Source organism: Phytophthora infestans, genomic scaffold, assembly GCF_000142945.1.
Source record: "Phytophthora infestans T30-4 supercont1.3 genomic scaffold, whole genome shotgun sequence".
NCBI classification, from domain to species: Eukaryota; Oomycota; class Peronosporomycetes; order Peronosporales; family Peronosporaceae; genus Phytophthora; species Phytophthora infestans.
The window spans coordinates 2,638,897-2,659,682 of record NW_003303756.1 but is presented as its reverse complement, the minus strand read 5'-3'; the positions used below and the strand labels follow the sequence as shown (position 1 = coordinate 2,659,682).

Below are 20,786 nucleotides of genomic sequence, written 5' to 3'. Positions count from 1 at the left end.
GGCTTTTGACACTATTTCAAAGTCCTTGAGGTCTGCCTAGAGCTTCTTGAGTCGGCGATTGCACGCCAGAGACGGAAGCAAGTCCAGGAGTTCTTCATCTTCTTGGTTAAAAAAACTCCAACAGGGCAAAATAACGACGCACCATTGCGAAGGTGGATCCCCAGCGGGTATCCTGACGAATGACTGGCCGAAGTAGAGTCTTAATCTAGTAAAACAATTACCATTTTAGTCGCGTAGTAATAATACAAAATAATAATAGTACAATAATAACAAGTCCATAGTAAAATCAGTAGTACTTACCGAAGTTTCTTAAACGTCCGAAGCTTTGACATCAGAGCTTGCACAGCAGCCAAATCTTCGTCGTGCTTTGTCAAGTGTTGTTGAACCGCCCGATTTAGTCGGTGACAAGCACATCCGATCAAGGGCACTTGCATTATGGTTGCGTGTCACCTGTTCACAGAACAGTTGTCCCCGACCACGTACTTGCAGCAGCTTAACTCTTTTCCATAATCTCTTCAGCATTCCCGCTAGAAAAGCGCGGTGGGTATGGGCTGACAAGTCCTCGTCCGGCTCGTTGATGACCGGGGCCACGCTAAGAGGCGCGGTCTTAGCAACAGCACCATGTTCGTGTTTGTACGCAAACACTGCGACGAAATGTTCGGATGAATGAGTCCACACATCGAACATAAGGCCAAAACCATCTGGCAGCTCCAACAGCAGCTTCCACGGAATGGGTGACGCCTTCTAGTGTGCGTATCGTTTCCACCGAGATTGGCTCTAAGAAAGTTTTTCTAGTCAAAGCAGTATGATATTAGTACCCATAATTATCAAAAATAGTAATAGTAGTCCATACCGGCGAACGTGAGTATTCTCACAGAACATGAGAGGTAGAATATCCTTCACGATCCACTCGAGCCAGCTAAACCGATTCATGGCGATGCGACGGCATAGTGCACCACAGAACCTGTCTGCTCAGTTGTAGCAGCCAGCATCCCTTCTTGGAAGGCTGAATGCTCGATGCGCACATGCTGCATGAGGTTGGTGAAGCCATTTCGCTTCGACTACTTGCTCACTCTGACGCAGCGGCACCGGAAGTACTCAGGCACAGTCTCATCATACTGATCTCGGCATGGTGTAAAGAAGAGGGTCGCAATCTGAGCGTTAGAAAAGGTTGCACGGGCACGAGGTGTGGATAACATGGCGTTAGGCGAGGAAATACCAGAAACATCAGCATTTTTTTGGTCAGCACCTCATAATCAGCAGGAGCACCGGTGCAAAACATGAACCGTATTCTTTCCATCGACTCCCGCTGCTTTTCAGCCACACATATATATCTACCGTATGAGACAAAATAATGTATAATGTGTTGTGTAGACGACTGTAAAAAGCTCTGTCCCAAATTCTATTCTCACAACAAGACCGTCCAAGCACCAGCTACTCGCGCGGTTCCAGAAGGCCTCAAGAGGACGTCCGAGACCGCAGAGCGAGCATCAACACGCCCGGAGGTGGCAGTTGCTTAAGACCTAGTCCACGCTCTTCTAGGCTACGATAGTGTGCGGTGTTCTGGTAATAAAATGGTGGATTTTATCAACGAGTTGTGCGATCTTGTGAAATGTGGAGATTATGGAAACAACAGAGTTATGATTTCGCGCATTGTAGCCAAGATTCCTGCTTCCGCTGACCGCTACGTTGACGGTGGGTTTTCATGGAGCGATGCGGTTAGCAACGAGGCTCCTGCGTTAGTCTTTCGAGGAGCCTGTAACAATGTGGCACGCTTTCGCAAACAAGAACGACTTCCCGAAGCGCCAACCCACTTTAATGACTTACTGCGCGTGATATATATGCGTGCCTATGTTCAGCGTCGTGTTGAGAGCCTATGGGAAAAGAAGATTCCAACCCCTCGCGATCAGCTCATTGTCAATCTTCCTGGATACTACTTTAAGCTGGTATTTCCTGCCGATGAGACCTACGTGTATCCTGTGAAGTCATGGCTTCAAAGCGGGAATCGAATCTCGCCGATTCACGCAGACCATGGTCGTGTAGTGTCGTTTATCCCTCCAAGCCTTACGCACACCTTCAAGATTTGGGTGTTCTTCAGAACGCCTAAGTGTGCAGAATTGTTTAGTTTTAAAAACTGGTCAGGTTGAAACGCTGAAGAAATGCATTGTAGATGCGCTTGGGCTTCAGTCCTTGGGCTGCCCAGTCCTTCACCACCTCCTTCATTGGTGGGGTCAGCACCAGCTTGCGTGGCGAGCGTACTGGAGTGGCATGGGTATATGCCTCCTCGACCGTCACTAAGCCTTGCTCTTGACAGGACATGACCCGATCTCGCCACGGACACTCTCGTGCCGACGTTCCGTCAGCGCAAGCCTTGCACGCGCAAAACAGGCGCTGAATTATCATGGGATGCGGTGCAGGGGCCATGCATACGGAGCTCGGGGCCAGCTCACTCTTCGCCACTTTAAACTGCTTGAAACCATCCAGAAGGCTCGCTGCCTGGACGCATGACATTGCTGAGGCGAGAAGCTGCCAGGGGTGTCGAATGGTCATTTCAAAAGGAAGGAGCTGGAAGAATGAGCTTAATGCGGCTAGCTGGAAAATGAGCTAGCCTTAATCACCCCTCGCCGGGGAACTGCGCTCGTTGGACGATATTTCTGTGACGATCAGGCTGGGCAATATTAGCGATTAAATTATGGTTGGTGCAGGACGTACTATTGCGGTGGTCAGTCTTAAAAATTGGTGATGCTCGTGATATTACTGTGCTAGCCGTGCTTTAGCGGTACCGATAGTATAGCTTTGGGGTTTTTATTGGTGTAAACAGTACGTCCTCGCGTTAGGCGTGTTTTTTAGCTCGTAGCAAACAAAGAATCGTGAGACAATGGCGCCGTTCAGACAACAGCGGGAACCTGAAATCTGATTACTAATAGTGACACTTTGCCAGATTGCAGGAACATGCTGTTCAGCATTCGCACTTCCCGACCTGTAACCGGAAGTTAAGGCACAAAAAACACCAGGAGGAACCTCGCTTCAATGACATTTTTCCAGGTGCCTATGGAGCACACTGGAAATCTGGTATCTCTATAACCTGATAGCCCCCGCTCCACCACACAGCTCACAAATTTTATCCATTCGAGATAGAAACGAATTCCGAGTCGCCCCCTTCTCCTAGTGAGGAACTAGTGTCGTCAACGAACCCCTCAGAGCTGGACTTACGCAAATCTGTTGCAGCGGAGAGCGCAGAGCCACAGGCGAGGCCTCCCGACCCATATCTCCCTGCCGCCGCCCCGTTCACGAAGCGTAAATGGACAGAGGACGACACGCTTGCCCTTGCGTGTGCATGGCGAGCTGTGTACGTTGCAGGGATCCCTAATGACGAGGACGAACGCGCGTATCTTGCGAGAGTACACGGCCCTTTGTCCGAGTTCAACTAGGTAAACAAAAGCTGTTGAAGACAAGCTACAATCCCTACGCGAGATGTTTCGCTTTATTCGAGACGCCAACGCGAGCCGAATTGCCGGTAGCACGGGCAAGGCTGATTGGTTTGAGTTATCAAAGCAAGAGAGAAGAGGACTTCGAAATACACGACTGTCGCCGACACGTTCTGGCCATTTGCAGTATAGATCACAAAATCTTCCCCTCCAGTCGACTACAGCTTGTAGTATCAAACTGTACCAACATTTTATCTGTTAAAGTACATGGCTCCATCCTCTTTCGGTTTGGCTATAGGTATATGACACCCGTCGATACAGCCAATAATTTAGGGAATTCCACATGCCTCAGCGAATTGAGAAGCACATAAGCGAAATGGGGGGAGCGTTATCAGATGCCGTAACGTGCGGCACGCCACCAGAGCCACCTCCCTCACGATTTCCGACACGGTTGAGGGGCCTATAGCAAAGCGGTCAGCCGTGGCATGAACGGTTGACGCTTGAGCGCACACATACAGGAACACTGCGAGCCGCTTCGGCGGTAAAACCACATCTGGACCGGCTTTCATTGGAGTTAGACGAGGACAGATGACCTGAGCAAGTGCGGCAAAACTTGTGCTGTCCATGCGAAAGATGTCCTTCATGCTGCAATCAAAGTAGATTCTTGAAGAGAATATCATCTTGACCCAATGAGAGCTATGCATTTTCAATCCACTCTCGTTCCTGCGGCAGCAGCAGTAGCACCACAAGAGCATCCATCTCAATCTTCACCCACTGTTGTATCCATGCTGGCTTTATCAGCGAAGGCGCAGTGAGGACTGTCATTCTTTCCGTCACAAGAGCCGTTAATAGGTGCGTGGTCATCTCAGACATCGTCTCCTTCACGGGTGTCTGCACTAGCATTCAGCCTAGCACTACTAGTCCGCAGCCAGAGCTCTCCCGCGTGCTGCGATATTTGTGTCTTGGGGCTGCAGCTGATTCTGGCTTGTAAGGCATTAACTCCCCAGACTCTATGTGAAGAGTGTTTGTCACAATGGAACGATTTTACCAGTGACTTTTGTCTGAACACTAGTGCAAAATACGACACGAAGACATTTTCCTCAGGTTTCCGATTTCAGATTTGGGCCAATGTGTCCGAGAGACGGAAGAATAGATGGGGTTGGCTCGTCGTTTCCGCATACTAATTTAAGTAGTATTGCACATGCTCATAAATTATGATTATAAAAAAGCACCTTGGTGTCATAATTTAAGATGTAATATTTTCATGTCTAATAAATAATGTAATACATAGTATTTATTGCCATAATTGAAGGTGCCATTTCTTTTCGGCGGCTCTGATTGCAATGTATTTTACCGGGCTTGAGAAATAACATATTTTATTTTTCAACCTCTGTAATACTTTAAGTATACTTTTAAGTAGCACATTTTTACTGATGTTGCTGCTCCAATCACAGCGCACAAGGGGGAGCATGCCGTATTGTCATTCCAACCGATGCGATGTAGTGCGGTGCGTCCGGTTGAGAATGGGCTTTGTTTTTGCAGCGATCTGACGTAAATCATTTACGTTTGCGCCGTCGCTGCGAGTGGTGACAACACTCATCCGAAGCACAATTTTTTTTTCGATGAACCAACCACGAATATTAGCTTAACGTTCAGAAAGTTACGAATGTTGATCTTAATATCATGAACATTCGTATTCTTTTGTTGCCAACCCCGGTTCATTCAAATGAATTGTTGAAACTGTAGAAAATGCATCACTCGGATGGCGGTTGGCAGTGGCAACCGCACTTGTAACTAGCCTGTGTGATTATTAATAGCTCCGGGATGCGCTCGCTGTGGCTGCGGTCATGTCATGACTCATGACTCATGAGCGAGTTCCAATTCCTCCCTCGTCATCATTGGACATGCGCTGAACTTGCCCGAGAGTGCGTTCGTAAACCTTCTGTCTCGTGCCACATTAAAATTTACACCGTGTATTTACCAGGTTTAGCGCATCGCATGTGCGTTTTATTCCGTCAGCCACCAAGCAAAACCATGGGTCGAGGTTTGCGCTTATTTCAATAAAATTAAACTGTGTGCAAATTGGCAGAGGAAATCTGCTTCAACGATTGACCTGTTAAAACAAATTGCCATAGAAAAACGAGATTTTTGTTCTAACGCCCCCAACCTCATTCCCGAATTTGCGAAGAGCGTCTCAGATCACACAACCAACAGGTTGTCTGTCGTCCCTCGTCCTCTTCCTCGCTCTACCTGCCCACGCCTCTGTCCTCGATTCGCCTCCGTCTGCATATCCGCTGTCTCCTTTCGCTCGTGTTTCCAGCGTTCAAGAGACCGCCGTCCTTCCCCAACAGTCCGTTCAGCAGCTCGAGGGATGCTGAAGGACTGCCCGCAGCACCAGTGGATCAACCAGCGCTCGCACGAAACCCGCACGGCCTTTTCGCAATCGGAATAAGCCCCCAGCCCCCATTTTGAGTACAATTCCCCTTCATTCCGGTGCCGGCATGGCCTCCCACGGCTTCGAGGCTCTCGCTAGCGAGAATCTCCGTCAAGTGCTGGATTTTCTGCCTATCCGAGAGCAATTCGCTCTGCTGAGCAGCAACAAGGAACTGCTGAGTCGAGAGCCTCTAGCTCCTGCTGTGGTGTCCTATTGCGGACAGTGCGATGCGTGTCTGGACAAGACGGAGCATCTTTGTGATCAGAAATTTAAGAACAAAACTAAGGACTTCTGGACGGCAATGCTCAAATATTCGACTCCCTCGGGGCTCACGCAGTTGAGACTGGCCAGCTGTGATAGCTTTGATGCTTCGGTACTGAAAAGTGCCGGTGCCAAGTCGGCACTAGCGCCGTTGAAAGTGCTGGAGCTCAACAGATGCACTACTATGGACGCTGAAGCTCTTGGACTCCTTGCCGACATGTGTGGCAATCTGAGAGAGCTCAGATTCCGAGACATGGCAGTTGATCGCACGGCATTGAGGAAGTTGCTAACGAACAATGCAACGTCGCTCCGAGTCGTGGATTTGTTGGGTTGCCACACAGTTAAAGGCGAAGATGTTCGTGATATTTCCCAGTGCACGCAGCTCCGAGACTTGAGTCTCTGGGGCTGCCACAATGTGGACAATGCGTCGATTGTTTACGTGGTGCAACACTGCAGTCAACTGGAGAGACTGAACCTGCGTTATGCTCACAAAGTGGATGACAAGGTTGTGGCAGCAATTGCTGTGCACTTACCGCAACTCAAGGACTTGAACCTCCGCTACTGCTACAAGATATCGGACAGAGGTGTCAAGACTCTGTGTGATTCTCTATCAGGGCTTCGTTCGCTGAACTTGTCGCAGTGTTCTCGTCTCACTGATGCTGCCATCATGCAGGTGGCTACGTCCATGACTCGCCTCAAGGAGCTTCGTCTCTGGGGCTGCACGAAGCTCACGTCAGACTCCGTCTTCTTCATCTCGGAGGGTCTACCCGAACTCACACTGCTGGATCTACGCAGTCGCGATAAGCTCGAGGCTGTTATTGGCGGGCCTACAGCACTCAAGTTCCTGATCCAGACTTATCGCAGCAAATTGGCGAGATGGGAACAAGCTCAAGGGGAGCAGACCGGCGTGTTCAAGCGCCACAATGTGGTTGCTGCAGCCGCGTGAAAGTCTTGACTCGTTATCGTCCCTCCATGACGGTGTCTGCGCAGCTCTCTCTTCTTTCCCATTCGCATTTTTCAAGCTTCGATGTTACAGATCTGTTGTCAGTATCTGTATTTTTTTTTCTTTTTGCTTTTCTTTTAAATTGACACTCGAGAGAAACGATAACGAAAACGAATGCAACAATTTAAAATCTAAAAATGTGATGCCCATATTGCTTTTAGCAGATCTCGTCTAACACCGCACGCAGATGTAAAGGTAGCGAGTGGCGCAGTACTAACAGCGTGTGTATATCGTCGGCATGCAGCGTACTGGAAGTAGCCGCCACCGAGTCACGCAGGAAGGTCGTGTTTTCTGCCTCCACCTTCTTCAAAAGTGTCTTGACCACCATACTGGTCGATAGCAAAGAAGTGTCTTCCTCGCTCTTGGTTTCTTCCTCGTTCTGTCGATGTTGGTGCTTCGCTGCCGACATGGACAACGCCATCGCCTTCGCCAACAGCATGGCTTCTTCGTCGTCGGAGCTTACGTCTTGGTCCACCTCTGAACTAGGTGCTGGCTCGTACGAGAGCTTCTTGTACAGCAACAGATAAACCGTGTCGGATACAGTATTGGACACAAGTCGGTTGATCTCCTTCCAGTTGGAACGCTCGACCTTTGTGTCGTTGAATTTGATCCACGGGGACAACGTCGAGTCTTCCAGATGCAGTTGCCGTGTACTCTCGTCACTCTCGCGACAGAAACTGAAGTAGTGGCCGGAGTTGGCTGTGAGACCAGAGTGCACAAGTACACCGTACAAGCCGTAGTGGCGCGACTGGTTCTGTTGTTTCTCGCGAGTTGAGTCGCTGCTCTTCGGGTCATACACAGCGAGTTCTTCTTCCTCCGTCAAAGACGGCAGTGTCAACAACGCCGGAAAACGAACGTCGTGTAAGCACTTGCACGCCTTTTGTTGAGTCCAATCGTAGTACATCCGCTTCAGCGTAATGATTAGATGCTCCGGCGGCTCAAAGATCACCGTATGCGTCCGTGACTCTGTCTTCTTCTGGCACACACTACAGGAGAGCGCATTGTCGCCTCCCAACGTGCGAGTAGCTACGAAACGCGACAACATGGACTCAATGTCATGTCTCCACACACGCTCAGAGAACACAAGCTGGCCAGCCTTCCATTCCGTGCTGTAGTCCTTCTTGAACGCCACATGCACGTACGAATCCTTGACGAGTTTCCACTTGCCGCCGATAACAGAAGTCGAGCCAGACGGCGCTGTACTGGTAGCCGCGCCACTTGATGGCGTAACGACGGATACAGTGGGTTTCGAAACGTTTCCAGACACACCTTCCGCTCCACTCCACCATCCATCCATCTCGGTGGCTGTCTCGTTGAGTGTCAACTCGAATGGATAACTAGACGGCAAGAAGTCGTTCATACTTGCGCCCACACCGTCAGCCAGTGGACTATCAACTCGCCACGCACCGACGATCGTACGGGTCTTCTTGTCCTCGGTCTGCTGATGCTTTGAAGTGTACAGAATTCCACTCATCGACCCAATGAGCTGTGCGTGTAGCACGATGCCGAAGTTTCCTTCCACTGTACGAACTTCTTCGAGTTCTTCGACGACCGAGAGACTGAAAAAGCGACCGAAAGCTAGCAACGGAGAGCTCGTAATCTCGAATTCACCGTTCAGCGGGTTGTCCAACGGCTTAACAATGTCTTTCGCCTCACATTTCGAGTAGCAAAGATGAATTGCCACGCCACTTGTACCTTGGTTCAGATTCGCGTCCATACCGAGAGGCGTGTGCTGGATCTTAGTGAACCCAGTGGGAAGAGTGTCTGGTTGAGCGCCTGTAGTCCACATCAACGCGAGATCCATCAAGCTCTTGGCAGCCGCGTTCTCAGTACTTCCAGCTCGTCGGTAGCAGATAAAAACAGGCACGCCTGTTGTCCCGTCATTCAAGTTAGCGGAGTGTCCGGCGGGTGTGGTTTGCAGACAAGTGTAATGCTCCGGAACAGCATCAATCTCGCCGTAGATGACACAAACGTCGGTGATGTAGTCGTCGGCGGGTGCTTCTTCCCTCTTTACTGCCAGATACAGCGTGTGAGGCGACGTAGTCTGCGCCAATAGGCTACCTGATCGACCCGAACACGTCTCTCGAACAACCTGTACGCCTTCAGGTACACGCTCGTCACCACGTAGCACCATAATACTCGAAATCGGCCATTTGATTTTCACTTTCCTTGATGACTGAACGCCCTGGATGGCAATAGGTTTCCCTCTACCATCACCAATGGTTCCATTAATCGTGTACAGCCTCGTAGGTTCTCCTTGCGACGACATATCGACAGCATCTGGTGCGCCACTAACTCCATTGGGTGCAGGTCGCAGTTCCACATCAAAGAGCTGTGCACTTGGTACTTTTGCGTTCTTCCAGTAACCCGACACACGATAAACCTTGGGGGCAGCGTTGATACTCGTACTTCCACTAGAAGAGTCTACAGGGACCACCGAATCCGCAGCTCCTGCTGTAATCGAGTCCGACCAGCTTGACACACGCGTTGCCACACATGACAATTCCCCCTTATCGTCCAGCGACCCCTTCAGAAGCAGCGCGTCTGTGATTGGTTCCGATACTGAGCGCATACGCACTGCCTTACGTCCACGATCTGTTTCTTCACTTCCCATCCAGTCACCCTTTATCTCGGCAGCATCTGACGAGCTTCCAGCGGGAGACAGGTCAATTACTTCGTAGTCGTTGTACTTGGGCACTTGACGAGGTGCACGGAAGACGTCAACAGCGAAAATAGGGTTGCCGTGACCACGACGGACCATAAGTTGAGGCGGTGTAAGCGACTCAGTAGGCTGAGCAACAGGAGCAGAAGAAAATGGGCTTCCAATGGACTGCCATCCCTGCTCTTCGAAAGTAGACACGTCGGTGCCTTCGACAAGCTTCAGATCCGTCAGACACGGTTCGTTCCCGCCTACTTTGAGCGCCAAATACTGCTTCACCGCGTCTTCGTGACTTACATTGAGCAAGTGGTCCACCATTCGGTACCCAGGGATCCCACTGTTAACGATTTTCAGATCCGTGATCGGCATATCGCAGCGATAGCATAGATAAACCTTGGATCCATCTCCCTGGTTAATGTCCACTTGGATTTGCTTGAAGCCATCAGGAACGGACTCGTTGCCATAGATTACTTGCAGATCAGTGATGGGGGAACCATTCGGCTCACGACGGAAGAACAAGTACACTTGTTTCTTCGCTCCTGCAGTAGCACCCCCGCCGACATTGAGATCAAGTTCCACACGCTCAAAACCCGGCATCGATGGCTTCGGATCGGTAGTTAGCGCCACCTTTACGACCAGTTCCGTGACTGGCATGACCCGTTCGCTGTCATCTTCCATCGCGGTATCACTAGTCGCTCGCTCTGGGCATCTCTTCACGCACAAATACACGTACGGAGCTCCGGTTCGATCCTTGTTCAAATCGGCATCAAGACGCTCGTATCTGTCAGGAGTTTTGATGTCCATGGACGATCCACTCACTGCGGTAATGCTGGTGATCGGTGTGTAACGAAGGTCGATCATGTTCAGTAGCAACTCCCAGAAATACTCGCGGTTCACCGACTTGTTGCCACACGTTTTACACGCCAGAATCGTCGCTTGATGGCCGCCAAAAATCGATGGAATGTCGTCTGTAGTGTCTTCATGTTGACTTAATTGCTGGCTGAGCGAGTCAATGAGGAAATGAGCAAAGTCCGACGTGTCCTGTTGTCGTCCATTCTTGAACTCGGTAGGTAGACAGCGCTGAAGCGCATGAGTAGCCAGATACGGACGCTGAGAAGCGGTCATTTGAGCGAACAAGTCTTGGATAGTTGCCACAACATTCCCACCGCTCGTTGTCCCGTTATCTGCAAACGGTGCGAAGTAGTTGCTGGCATCACATGACAAGATCAGTCGTCGAAAGTCTTGAGTCATGTACAGCGTTTGAAGGAAGCTGTTCTGGTAGCAGACGTTCGTGAGGTTCTGCTTCATATTAACCATGCCAGAGTAGTACGGCTGCAGCTCGTTCGGTTTCTTCACGGGGTCGACAGGTGCCAACCCACAATAATCCGACGCGTACGGTGACGCTAGACACTTCCAGTCGCCTGATCCATCGCCGCGATACCACTTCCCGTCAAAACGAGAGGCTGTCTTGTCCCAGTACAGCGTGCAGGCATTCGACTGTGACTGAGTGGCTTTCTTAAACCGTCCATCAAGCTTCCAGGCTCCGTCCTCTGTTAGACGAGCGAGTCCACTCAGCTTACCGTCTTTCTCCACGTAAGTTCCGCGCACGTACTCGCCTACAAAACTCTTGTCCAGCGTGAAATGCATCTTCCCTCCAGTCGTTTCCCACACCGAGTCGTTCATGCTTTGAATCTCCACCAAGTGGCTGAAAGCTGAAGCGGCTGTGCGTTTGTATTCGTCCAGATACTTGATGTTCTTCAGCTTTGAATCATGCAGGTTGACAGGCTCAGACGTGACAGGTTGGTCACTTCCGTCCATGTCCATACTCATCGGAGACGACGCAGGCGTAGCGTCACTCGTTGATGCAGGTAGAGTCATCACCACTTCGGACGATGTAACAGTAGCGGCAACTGGAACTTCTCGAGACGTCCCGCACATGTGGCACGTCGTATCTGCTGGTTGGTTTTCCATCGTGCACGCTCCGCAAGTCCAAGGACCAGTAGGCTGAATAGCCATGGGATGATCCTGTTTCACAGCATTCTCAGCGGCGTAGTAGAGTGTGGTGAGTCCATCGTCGGTCTTCGTCTCTTGGCTCGCTCCGACGACTTCGGGCTCTGCAGGTTTCGCTCGTGGGGTGTCACAAATGGAGCATTTCGTGGCCGTCGCGTTATTGAGCATCGTGCAAGCTTCACAGGACCAATCCACAGCAGGTTGTGGCTGTTCAACCAGCGCTAAAGCTGTGCTAGTGGACTCTGGTGCTGCAGATCCAGTGCCAGTGTGGATTTCAGGTGCGTTGTTACCACAAACATTGCATGTCTTGAGGTCGATGCTATTGATCACCGTGCACTTGTTGCAGCCCCATAGTGCTGCATTCACAGGTTGACTGAGCGACGGATACTCAGAGACTTGGACAGGAGCATTACAGTGACACAGTCCATTCCCTCGAACGTGGCAGGCACAGGCTGTCGTGGTCACGCCCAACACAACCAGTTCGTGGCCTTCATGGCAGATCACAGCACACGTCCGACAGATGCTATTGCCATGAACCAAACTACACGTCTGACAGCTGTACGCCTCCTGGGCAATAGCACTACCGTCAGTGCTCACTCGGGTGCACGTTATAGTCTCGCCCTCGCTGCTCTTTCCGCTATCTTCTCCTGATCCTTCTGGCTGTAGAGCAACATAAACGTTCCCGAGAACAGACTGTGACGCTTCCTTAGGTGGATTATCGGTGTACGATTCAAACGTCCACTTCAGTAGCTTAGTTGCAGTCTGCTGAGTGGCGAGATCTTTGCCTGCCGGGAAAATTAAACCAGTACGCACAGCATTACCAGACTCCATACGAAGCGCAAGTTCCAGATCTACAGCAACCTCGAACACCACGCCAACACCACCAATAGCAACGGATAGAACACGTCCAGGTAGTTCGTACTTGATCTGAATATCAGATGAAGCCGTAGAGGGCCCGCCAGCAACACGAAACACGATAGTGGGTTTCCTTGCTTCTTCGACCAAATGTACAGTCCCAGCTCGTACATCAAAACCCCCGGAGCCACAACATCCGAGCTTACTTTGATCAGCATTGCAGACCCGTCGAAGTGTCGTAGCGATGGATCCACGACATCGTCACTTGTCACATTTGATATTTTCGCTGCTTCTGACAACAAAGGGACAAGGTCCCAGAAAGAAGCTTCACACATCGCGAACACCACAGTTTTATGTGAAGATTGTGCTTCAGTCGTAACCGAAGGCGCAATAGACAGCGTGGATTGAAATCCACTCGCAATCGAGACAGTATTTTGACGCCACAATGCGCCCTCGCTGTCCACTTGTAGTCCACTTACTCCATCGTCAGACAGAGAAAACTTTCCACTGCCGAAGAACTTACTTCCAAGTGAGACAGCAAACGCGTTCTTCACCGGGATAATCTCTGCTGGGGTAGCGGGGACAAAGCTACTAATCGACGAGATTGCTGTGTCATGGATCGAGTCTGGAGCCTGGTATCCTTCAAAGACGCAAGCGTGGTTTTGCTGCTTCGATAGATCCATCAACAATCTCTCCGAATGACCAGCTAGCGGGTAGTATCCCACAAGGTGCCCTTCATGACCCGTTAAAGCGGTCGATATACTCCAGTTCTCATCCAGTTTCGACAGCAGCGTCGACCAAATGCGCAGATCTAGCATTTGTCCATAAAAACAGCCTGGACCTTTTCCTTTTTCGTTGGGATCGCAGCTTTCAAAGCTGCCACCAATAGTCAACAACGACGCACCCGGGGCAGACGGCCCTGCTTCATCCAATCGCTCCATTTCACCTGCTATCGAGCCATCAATTGATAGTATCACTTTGTCTTGACCAAATGACAGTGTCACGTGACAGAAAACGCCAAATTCTACAGGCTCACGAGAAGTCAAAGAATACCGCCCCCCTGCAATCTGCCACACTAAGTGTCCATCGCTAGCCAACGAAAGCTCAAAGTTGTGGCCATTTGCTAGTACAATCTGAGCCTCATTTCCAGACGGGGAAGACTCCGGACGAATCCAAACTTGTACAGTAAACTCTGTATGGTCCGAAGTCGACAGCACGGCTCTTTCCAGTACTAAAACACTCGCCGGTTGCCCTTGAGGAGAATACACATAACCCGGGAGATTGGTAGAGTCCATCATCGTATCATTCGCCGCGGCAAGTGACGTCGCGAGGTCAAAGCTCCTCTCAACAATCTGTTTACGCGCCAGCCACACTCCTTGCTGCTCTCCACGTGACCATTTCATGCGCATAAATGACAGATCCGAGCTAAACACCGCCGAAAACGGAGCAGGGTTGCTACCCTTGATGCTGTTAGGTACAGTCGGTACATTCACATCCGCTGGACGCTCTGTCCCACACGTCGTGCACTTGGTCGCGCTGCCTTCGTTGTTCATGGTGCACGCCCGACAGTCCCACGTAGGCGCTGAGATCGGAGCCATTGGCGCAATCGAACTAGCGGTTCCAGTCTCCTCATGCAGCTGTCTCCAATGTCCTTCCAGTTCCCACGTCGACTTTTCCATGGCCTCTGGATGAGCCATTAACACCTGCATCTCCGGCATCTGCTGGAATAAATACCCCGTCAATTCCAATTTCTGCTGCAGTTTCCCATCCACCATCGTCGCCTTAACTTCGTGAGCAAAGCAGTTATTCGTTGTCTTCAAGAGCACTGAACCTGCATTCTGAGGCCCCCCATTGCCATGTTGATCACTGACAAACTCGTCCACGACCCATTTTCCCTCAATAGAAGGCAGCATGGCGCCCAATTCATCCGCTGACAGCACCCACGCGCTGCTTCTCAGTAGTCTTTCGGCTTCAGCAGCAGTGGGGCGGTCCACATGGGACCCAAAACTCGCTCTCATCGCTCGTCGAAGCGTCATGGCTTCAGCTTCGTAGCCGCGATGACAATGCTCCAATGCAGCACACGCTACCAGCAGCGGACGCACCAATTCCTTGCTTTCTTCACTTTCTTCACTGAATAATTCGGCCAATTTGACAATTTTCGTCACATTTTTCTCGTACAGCTCGGCGGAATGCTGGAAACCCACGAGGACTTCGATGTAGAGCCGTAGAGCACGTTCTCGTGTGTCTTTGTGCAGGATTTTGGCGTAAATAGCGTCTAATAGTTGCGTCGATACGGCGTTGAGTGCATCCCAGCGCTTGGCCAACTTGAAGCCCTTTAACGTCATTTGAGCCAATCGCACGAGCCCTGCGCAGTGCAGCGATGGATGCACTAGCAGCACCCGGAGTAGGCTGAGTAGCTTATTGGCAGAAACGTTGGTGCTAGCGAGCAACAGAGCCAGATCTTCAACCAATGAGAGGGCGTCGTCCGGCGCGGAATCGCCGCATAGTGAATCCCAGTACTTCACTTGGTCCGTAGTGAGGCCCAAAGTCACGTCAACGCTCTGCACGCATGTATCTACGTCTTGGTCGCATGCGGAAGCTGCCGCAGCGGTGCTGACAGCCACGCACGCGCCCAGTAAAACGCGGAACTGCTCCTCCATCTGCAGAATGCGCCAATCTCCCCCTGATAGGATTTCTGAGAATTAGATTGGCCGAAAGTATTGTGACACTTGAAATAAGATGCAGACCTACGATTGGATGAAATCAGATGATTGCAAAAATGTTAGCGATGTAATCACTTTTGAGGAGGCACTGTTGCTGCCAGTCAAAACGTTGACACAGTGGATCCGTCGAAGGCATCGATCATGGGCGGAAAGAGTCGCGCTGCAATGCGTCGTGAGAAGAAAAGGAAGCAGAAAGGGGCCTCGTCTACGTCCTTAGATGATGTAGCCGCAGTTACGGCCTCTGGTAAGCCTCAGAAGCGCCAGCAGAAGACCATTTATGACAGTGACTCGGACTCGTCCGATGACACCAACCGTGCCGCTGCCATCCCGCTGCCATCGCTGGAGGATGGAGACAAGGTGCGCGACTTTGTAAAAGAACTAGAGACGCAGCACAAACCTACAGGAAAACGTGCACGGGCTGAAGCCGAGCAACACGCGGTGGATCAGCGCAAAAAGAGATTCCGCGAGGAGAAAGCCGAGAAGATCGTGTGGCGTAAGTTTGACAGAGAAAACCGGGCCTTCGAGAAGTTCTACGAGCGCTGTCTGGGACTGGATAAGGACGAGTTCGCCCGCTTTTTGGCCTGTTTAAAGGAGCCACTGCCTGTGCATCTACGGGTAAATGGCAACTACACGAGTCTGAGTGAGATCGTGACGGGATCGTTGGAACTGGACTTTGATCTGAGGGAAGTGACTGTACCCACACCGGTAGGAGGCGGTGAGATGCACGTGCAGTTTGGACCTGAAGCTTGGGCACCCGAGAAGAGACTGTGGAAGCTGTCGGTGGACAGCAAGATGTTCCGCAAGGTGGAAGGCCTCCGATCTCTAAGTACGTACGTGCGCGCGCAGGGCTCACTGGGTACGCTTCTTCGACAGGACCCGGCTGCGACTGTGCTCCCGGCATTCTTAGATGTTCAGCCTGGACAACGTGTGCTTGATCTATGCGGTGGCGGCGAACACCGTGCACCCATTGTGAAAGAATACCTATGTCCTGGCTCCCCTGCCAGTGCTGGTATTGAAACCAGCTCCAGTGCCAAGAATGTGCTGGTTGTGAATGAACGGGACGCCACGGTGGCGGCGTCTGCTGTGCGAAACTTGACACGAACGCTGCCGCTTGCTTGCGACCTCATTGTTAGTGCACATAAGCCGGAGGATTTCCCAGTTCCGGGAATTGCTGATGCTCTGTTTGACCGTGTGATTTGCTGTGCCCCGTGCTCTGGCGATGGATTGATTCGTAAACTTCCCGAGAAGTGGCGTACGTGGAGTCCGGAGCAGGCGCTGGTGCACCACCCCAGCCAACTTGGTCTAGCTGAACACGCAGTGAGTCTGCTACGCACTGGCGGTGCTCTTCTGTACAGTACGCGATCGCTGAACCCGATTGAGAACGAGGCTGTCGTAGCTGAGCTGCTTCGCCGCTCGAACGGCGCGTTGGAACTTGTAGAGACCGACGATATTCTGGAAGGTCTAGAGCGCTCGCACGGCCTAAGTCAGTGGGATGTATTAGACTTGGCGTCCTGGGATGACGCATCGGAGGACCAGAGACATCGTCTCCGTCCGTCTATGTGGCCACCTTCAAACGAAGAATGTGACGAGATGCACCTAGATCGCTGTGTCCGCCTGTTACCTCATCAGAACGATACACACGGTCTCTTCCTCGCGGTTATCCGTAAGACTCGTGAGGCTGACAATGCTGTCGTAGCTGTTGGACCTGCATTGCCCCAGTCCAAGACTAAGACGAAGTCAAATGTGTCGAAGAACAAGAAGCAGGCGAAGGCTGAAAAACCTTTTGGCAGCTTCACACCCATCGGCCAGGAACATCTGGCATCGATTCGATCCTTCTTCGCGCTTCGCAGCAGCTCAGCCTTCTTGGAGCGGGCAAATATGGCTCGCCAGAAGCGTGCAGTCCATGTTGTCACCCCTGCAGTAGCAGAGCTGGTAACGAACCAGCTTCGAGGACGGTTAAGTATCTATCACGCAGGCGTGTTCGCGCTACGACCAGGTACTGGAGTCGAGGCTGTTGCTGACGAGCTCACAGATGATGGTGCTAGAACATTGCTTCCCGAGATGAACAAGCGAGTATTAAATTTGCCGCAAGATGAGTTCACGTCGTTCTTGGAGTCGCGCGAGATGTGGCTGAAGAATGCCGGGGAGCACGCCCGTGAACAGCTTGCGCAGATGACTGAGGGTAGCCTTGCTGTAGCACTGGACGACATGGAACCTGCTCAAACGGGTGACCGAGACATCGTGCTGGTTGCTGTTAAGCGACACAACTCGTGCTCGATTGTGTCGTCTCCTGCGGCGATTGCACGGATCAAAGCGCTTCTAGAGGAACTCAACGATACAGGTGGCGATGAGGATGGCTACGACTCGTTTGAGTTTGAAGACGAATAGATGACGGTAAACAGCAATGAAATGATGAGATTCTCCTTGTTTAGGCTTTCTTACCTGGTATCAACGTGCTTCGAGATGTATTCCAGCACTGCATTGGCGTCCTCAGGGACCCCCACACCGTGTGATTGGAAGGGCATCTCCGGGTATTCCGGATTTACTCGAATGAGTTGCACTCCGTCGGTGTATGCGAGACGTTCGTTTGGCATGCGAATGACGCCAGGAGTGTTGAAACCCGCGCCAACTTCGAGAATCGCGAATTTCTTGCCGTCGTGTTTCACTCGGCCCAGCACTCCAGACAGCCACTTGTTGTACACGGCACGGCCTCCCTCTAATGCGCTCTGCAAGAACGAGTCGTCCACACGCAAGAGAAGAAACAATTTGCCACCACATCTAGGGCATTTAGGGATTCCAGCGGGGTCTTCGACTCTGTACGTCTTCGGGTTGAAGCTTTCGAGTGCCTTCTCCATGAATGGACGAGAGCTCCAGACACTGTCTTGTGCACAGGGCTTCAAACACTGGATCCGGCCGTAATCTCCCTGCATGATGTAGATGGATTTCGTGTCAAAACCTTCCTGTTCGAACATTCCGTCGGCGTTGCTGGTCTCGACGAAAGCAGAGCCGGGATTGCGGCTTTCAAACGAGTTGAAGATCTTCTTGACATAGTCGTAAGTGGGCGCCGTGCGGTGTCGTACCCAGTCGAACCGGGCAAAGCTGATCTGCTTGAACAAGTATCCACATGAGAGCATCGTCCCATTTCGTGTACCCGATGGAGCTGTACATCATACGAAAGCTGGGGAGAATCTTCCTGATGTCAGGGTGGAACTTCTTCATCACTGCTTCGGACGTGTAGTCGAGACCAGCGGCAGCCGAGAGTCCAGCACCGGCAGCTACAAGAAGGCAGTCGGCATCTTGCACTGCTCGAAGTGCACTCTGTATAGCGGAGGATACCGGTACAGGGGGTAGAGTGACGTTACCCGGACACTTGCTCTCGATAAAACTCTTGTACAGATCGTAGTCGCGTTTGAGGAACGTGTTGAAGATGATCTTCCATCCTCGCGTTTCCTCTTGATGCTGATTCAGCCACTCCAGCACACTGTTGACCGCTAGAGGCACAGCTACGTCGCTCGGGAATGCAAATAACCCAGTCGAAATACACGAGAACGCAATAGACACATGCTGTTCAGTGTCTCCAACTTTCTTTAGCAGCAAGTCCAGGGACTTAGTGTAGCACGACTGGAGCTGGTCGCACTCCGCTGCAGTTGGCTGTTCGCCATGACGTAGTTGCGGACCGACTGTGTGGATCACAAAGGAGGATGGCAGAGCAAAGCCCTGTGTGATCTGTGCGTTGCCACCAGGCTCCTCATGAGCCTTACGAGACATAATTTCATGACAAGCAGCACGTAAACGAGGCCCCGCCATACTGTGGATGACGTTGTCGATACATTTGTGAGATGGTTGGAAACAACCGAGAAGAGCGGAGTTGGCGGCGTTCACAATGGCAGTGGCTCTAAGCGTAGTGATGTCTCCTTTCCACAATGCAATCTGCTGGAAACCGTGTGCGTCTGGAGACGACGAGGGTATCACAGTTGGTAGTTTCAGAGCGTCCACGATGGTCTTGCGTTGTGTAAGCTCAAGGTTTAGCAGACTCTCCACTTGGGTGTAGAGCTCCTCCTCTTGCTTGGAGCCACAGTCGTCTGTAGGTGGGCGAGCGACAAGCAGGTGGTGCACGATATCTCGAATGCCAGAGCTGGACGCGTGGTGCAGGTGATGCAGTCCGTAACCCGACTCGGTGAGAAGTTTTGTGGCGACAGAGCGCAAAAGAGAGTTGTAGGATCCTGATGAGACTGATGGAGCCATTTCTGGTTGTATAAGACTTGTGCTGGGCAGAGCAAAATTAAGAATGAAGCTGAGACCGGGACAAGAACTTGGACGTCCATGTTGCTGTCTTGCTTACGGGTTTTTCTGTCGTAAATGCACTTTGCTTTGAGATCCATATGTAGCCCTTAGGACACATAAATACGTAAATGGAGAGATTGCGAAACATGGCTACATTTCAATTTCCAAAGTAAATTACTTCATAAAAATCGCACGATTTGTCGTGAAGCACAGTCTAAGCTTACCGGCAAACGGTAACGCGCTGGCCCATGTTGTTCGATCTATCGATGAGTATTTGACTCCGTTCCTGGGTCACAAAGTCTTCACGGCTGCTTGCGAGAACGACGCATCAAGATACACCCTTGCCTGCTTACTTCAGAGAATCACGCCAATTTGGAAGAAGGCGGCCGTGCAAGGTGGTCATCCAGACGTGCTTCGCTGGATGGGGGGGGCTACCAGAAGGCCGCGGTCCATGGATGGACGATTTCGACGAAGGATGCTAGTTCGCGGCGGAAAATTCGCGATGCTATCCAGTGTGCCTCTGAAAGTACTTGGCTGTGGTTTGAGGAAAACGTCTCTGACTTAGGAACTGCAAGTGGGGTTTCTTTCAAGAAAAAGGCGCCGCAGCGAAATGGAATCGATGACTTAGAAAAGAAGCACGAGTACGATATGTGAAGAACGTGGCTATTTGACGTGTCGCTCACATCTGATTTCACTTCAAGATGACAGGCAAGAACAAGATGATGACCGACGCGGCGCATATGCATTTGGGGTCGGTGCATGGAGAGGAAGAGTCCAGTGAGATTTATGCACCCGCACTCGTGCATCGGACCCACACTTTATTCCTATCAACGCTGCAAAGCTGTCGCTGATCGGATCGAGTGATGAGCAGCGCCAAGCTCTAGAAGAAGTCTAATTCAAAATTGACGAAGATTATCTTCTGGTCCTTTGGTTCAATATAAATCGGCAAGGTCAGGTTGTTGCTGCAACAGTTTGTGACGCGATAGCAACATTTGAAATGAGAAACAACGCACGTCGAGACAGCGGAGAAAGCTGGCACCAATGCGTTTTTCACTTCGGCCATTATCAAGATTCCCTATCATGCAAGACTGCAATCAAGCTATCATAGCTCACCATGAAGCATTTGCAG

The 20,786-nt window shown here is 51.2% G+C and overlaps 5 protein-coding genes across 5 annotated transcripts; 2 read left to right on the top strand and 3 right to left on the bottom strand.

Moving 5' to 3' along the window:
- Window positions 1–5,617: 5,617 nt before the first annotated feature.
- Window positions 5,618–7,264, top strand: PITG_02562 (uncharacterized protein; the record flags this gene model as incomplete). Its single annotated transcript, XM_002907432.1, has 1 exon — window positions 5,618–7,264. The coding sequence occupies one exon, from the start codon at window positions 5,930–5,932 to the stop codon at window positions 7,067–7,069; it is 1,140 nt and encodes a 379-aa protein (XP_002907478.1).
- A 19-nt stretch (window positions 7,265–7,283) lies between these two features.
- On the bottom strand, window positions 7,284–15,310 carry PITG_02561 (ubiquitin-specific protease, putative; the record flags this gene model as incomplete). The annotated part of the gene is made up of 4 exons (XM_002907431.1): window positions 7,284–9,749; window positions 9,801–12,716; window positions 12,764–15,169; window positions 15,230–15,310. 4 exons carry the CDS (start codon window positions 15,308–15,310, stop codon window positions 7,284–7,286), a joined length of 7,869 nt encoding a protein of 2,622 aa, XP_002907477.1.
- A 153-nt stretch (window positions 15,311–15,463) lies between these two features.
- PITG_02560 (tRNA (cytosine-5-)-methyltransferase NSUN2-like protein) lies at window positions 15,464–17,761 on the top strand (the record flags this gene model as incomplete). The annotated part of the gene is made up of 1 exon (XM_002907430.1): window positions 15,464–17,761. One exon carries the CDS (start codon window positions 15,515–15,517, stop codon window positions 17,759–17,761), a length of 2,247 nt encoding a protein of 748 aa, XP_002907476.1.
- Window positions 17,762–17,811: 50 nt separating this feature from the next.
- Window positions 17,812–19,618, bottom strand: PITG_02559 (uncharacterized protein; the record flags this gene model as incomplete). Its single annotated transcript, XM_002907429.1, has 2 exons — window positions 17,812–18,472; window positions 18,540–19,618. 2 exons carry the CDS (start codon window positions 19,616–19,618, stop codon window positions 17,812–17,814), a joined length of 1,740 nt encoding a protein of 579 aa, XP_002907475.1.
- A 220-nt stretch (window positions 19,619–19,838) lies between these two features.
- On the bottom strand, window positions 19,839–20,720 carry PITG_02558 (uncharacterized protein; the record flags this gene model as incomplete). Its single annotated transcript, XM_002907428.1, has 2 exons — window positions 19,839–20,619; window positions 20,671–20,720. The coding sequence occupies 2 exons, from the start codon at window positions 20,718–20,720 to the stop codon at window positions 20,538–20,540; spliced, it is 132 nt and encodes a 43-aa protein (XP_002907474.1).
- Window positions 20,721–20,786: the final 66 nt, after the last annotated feature.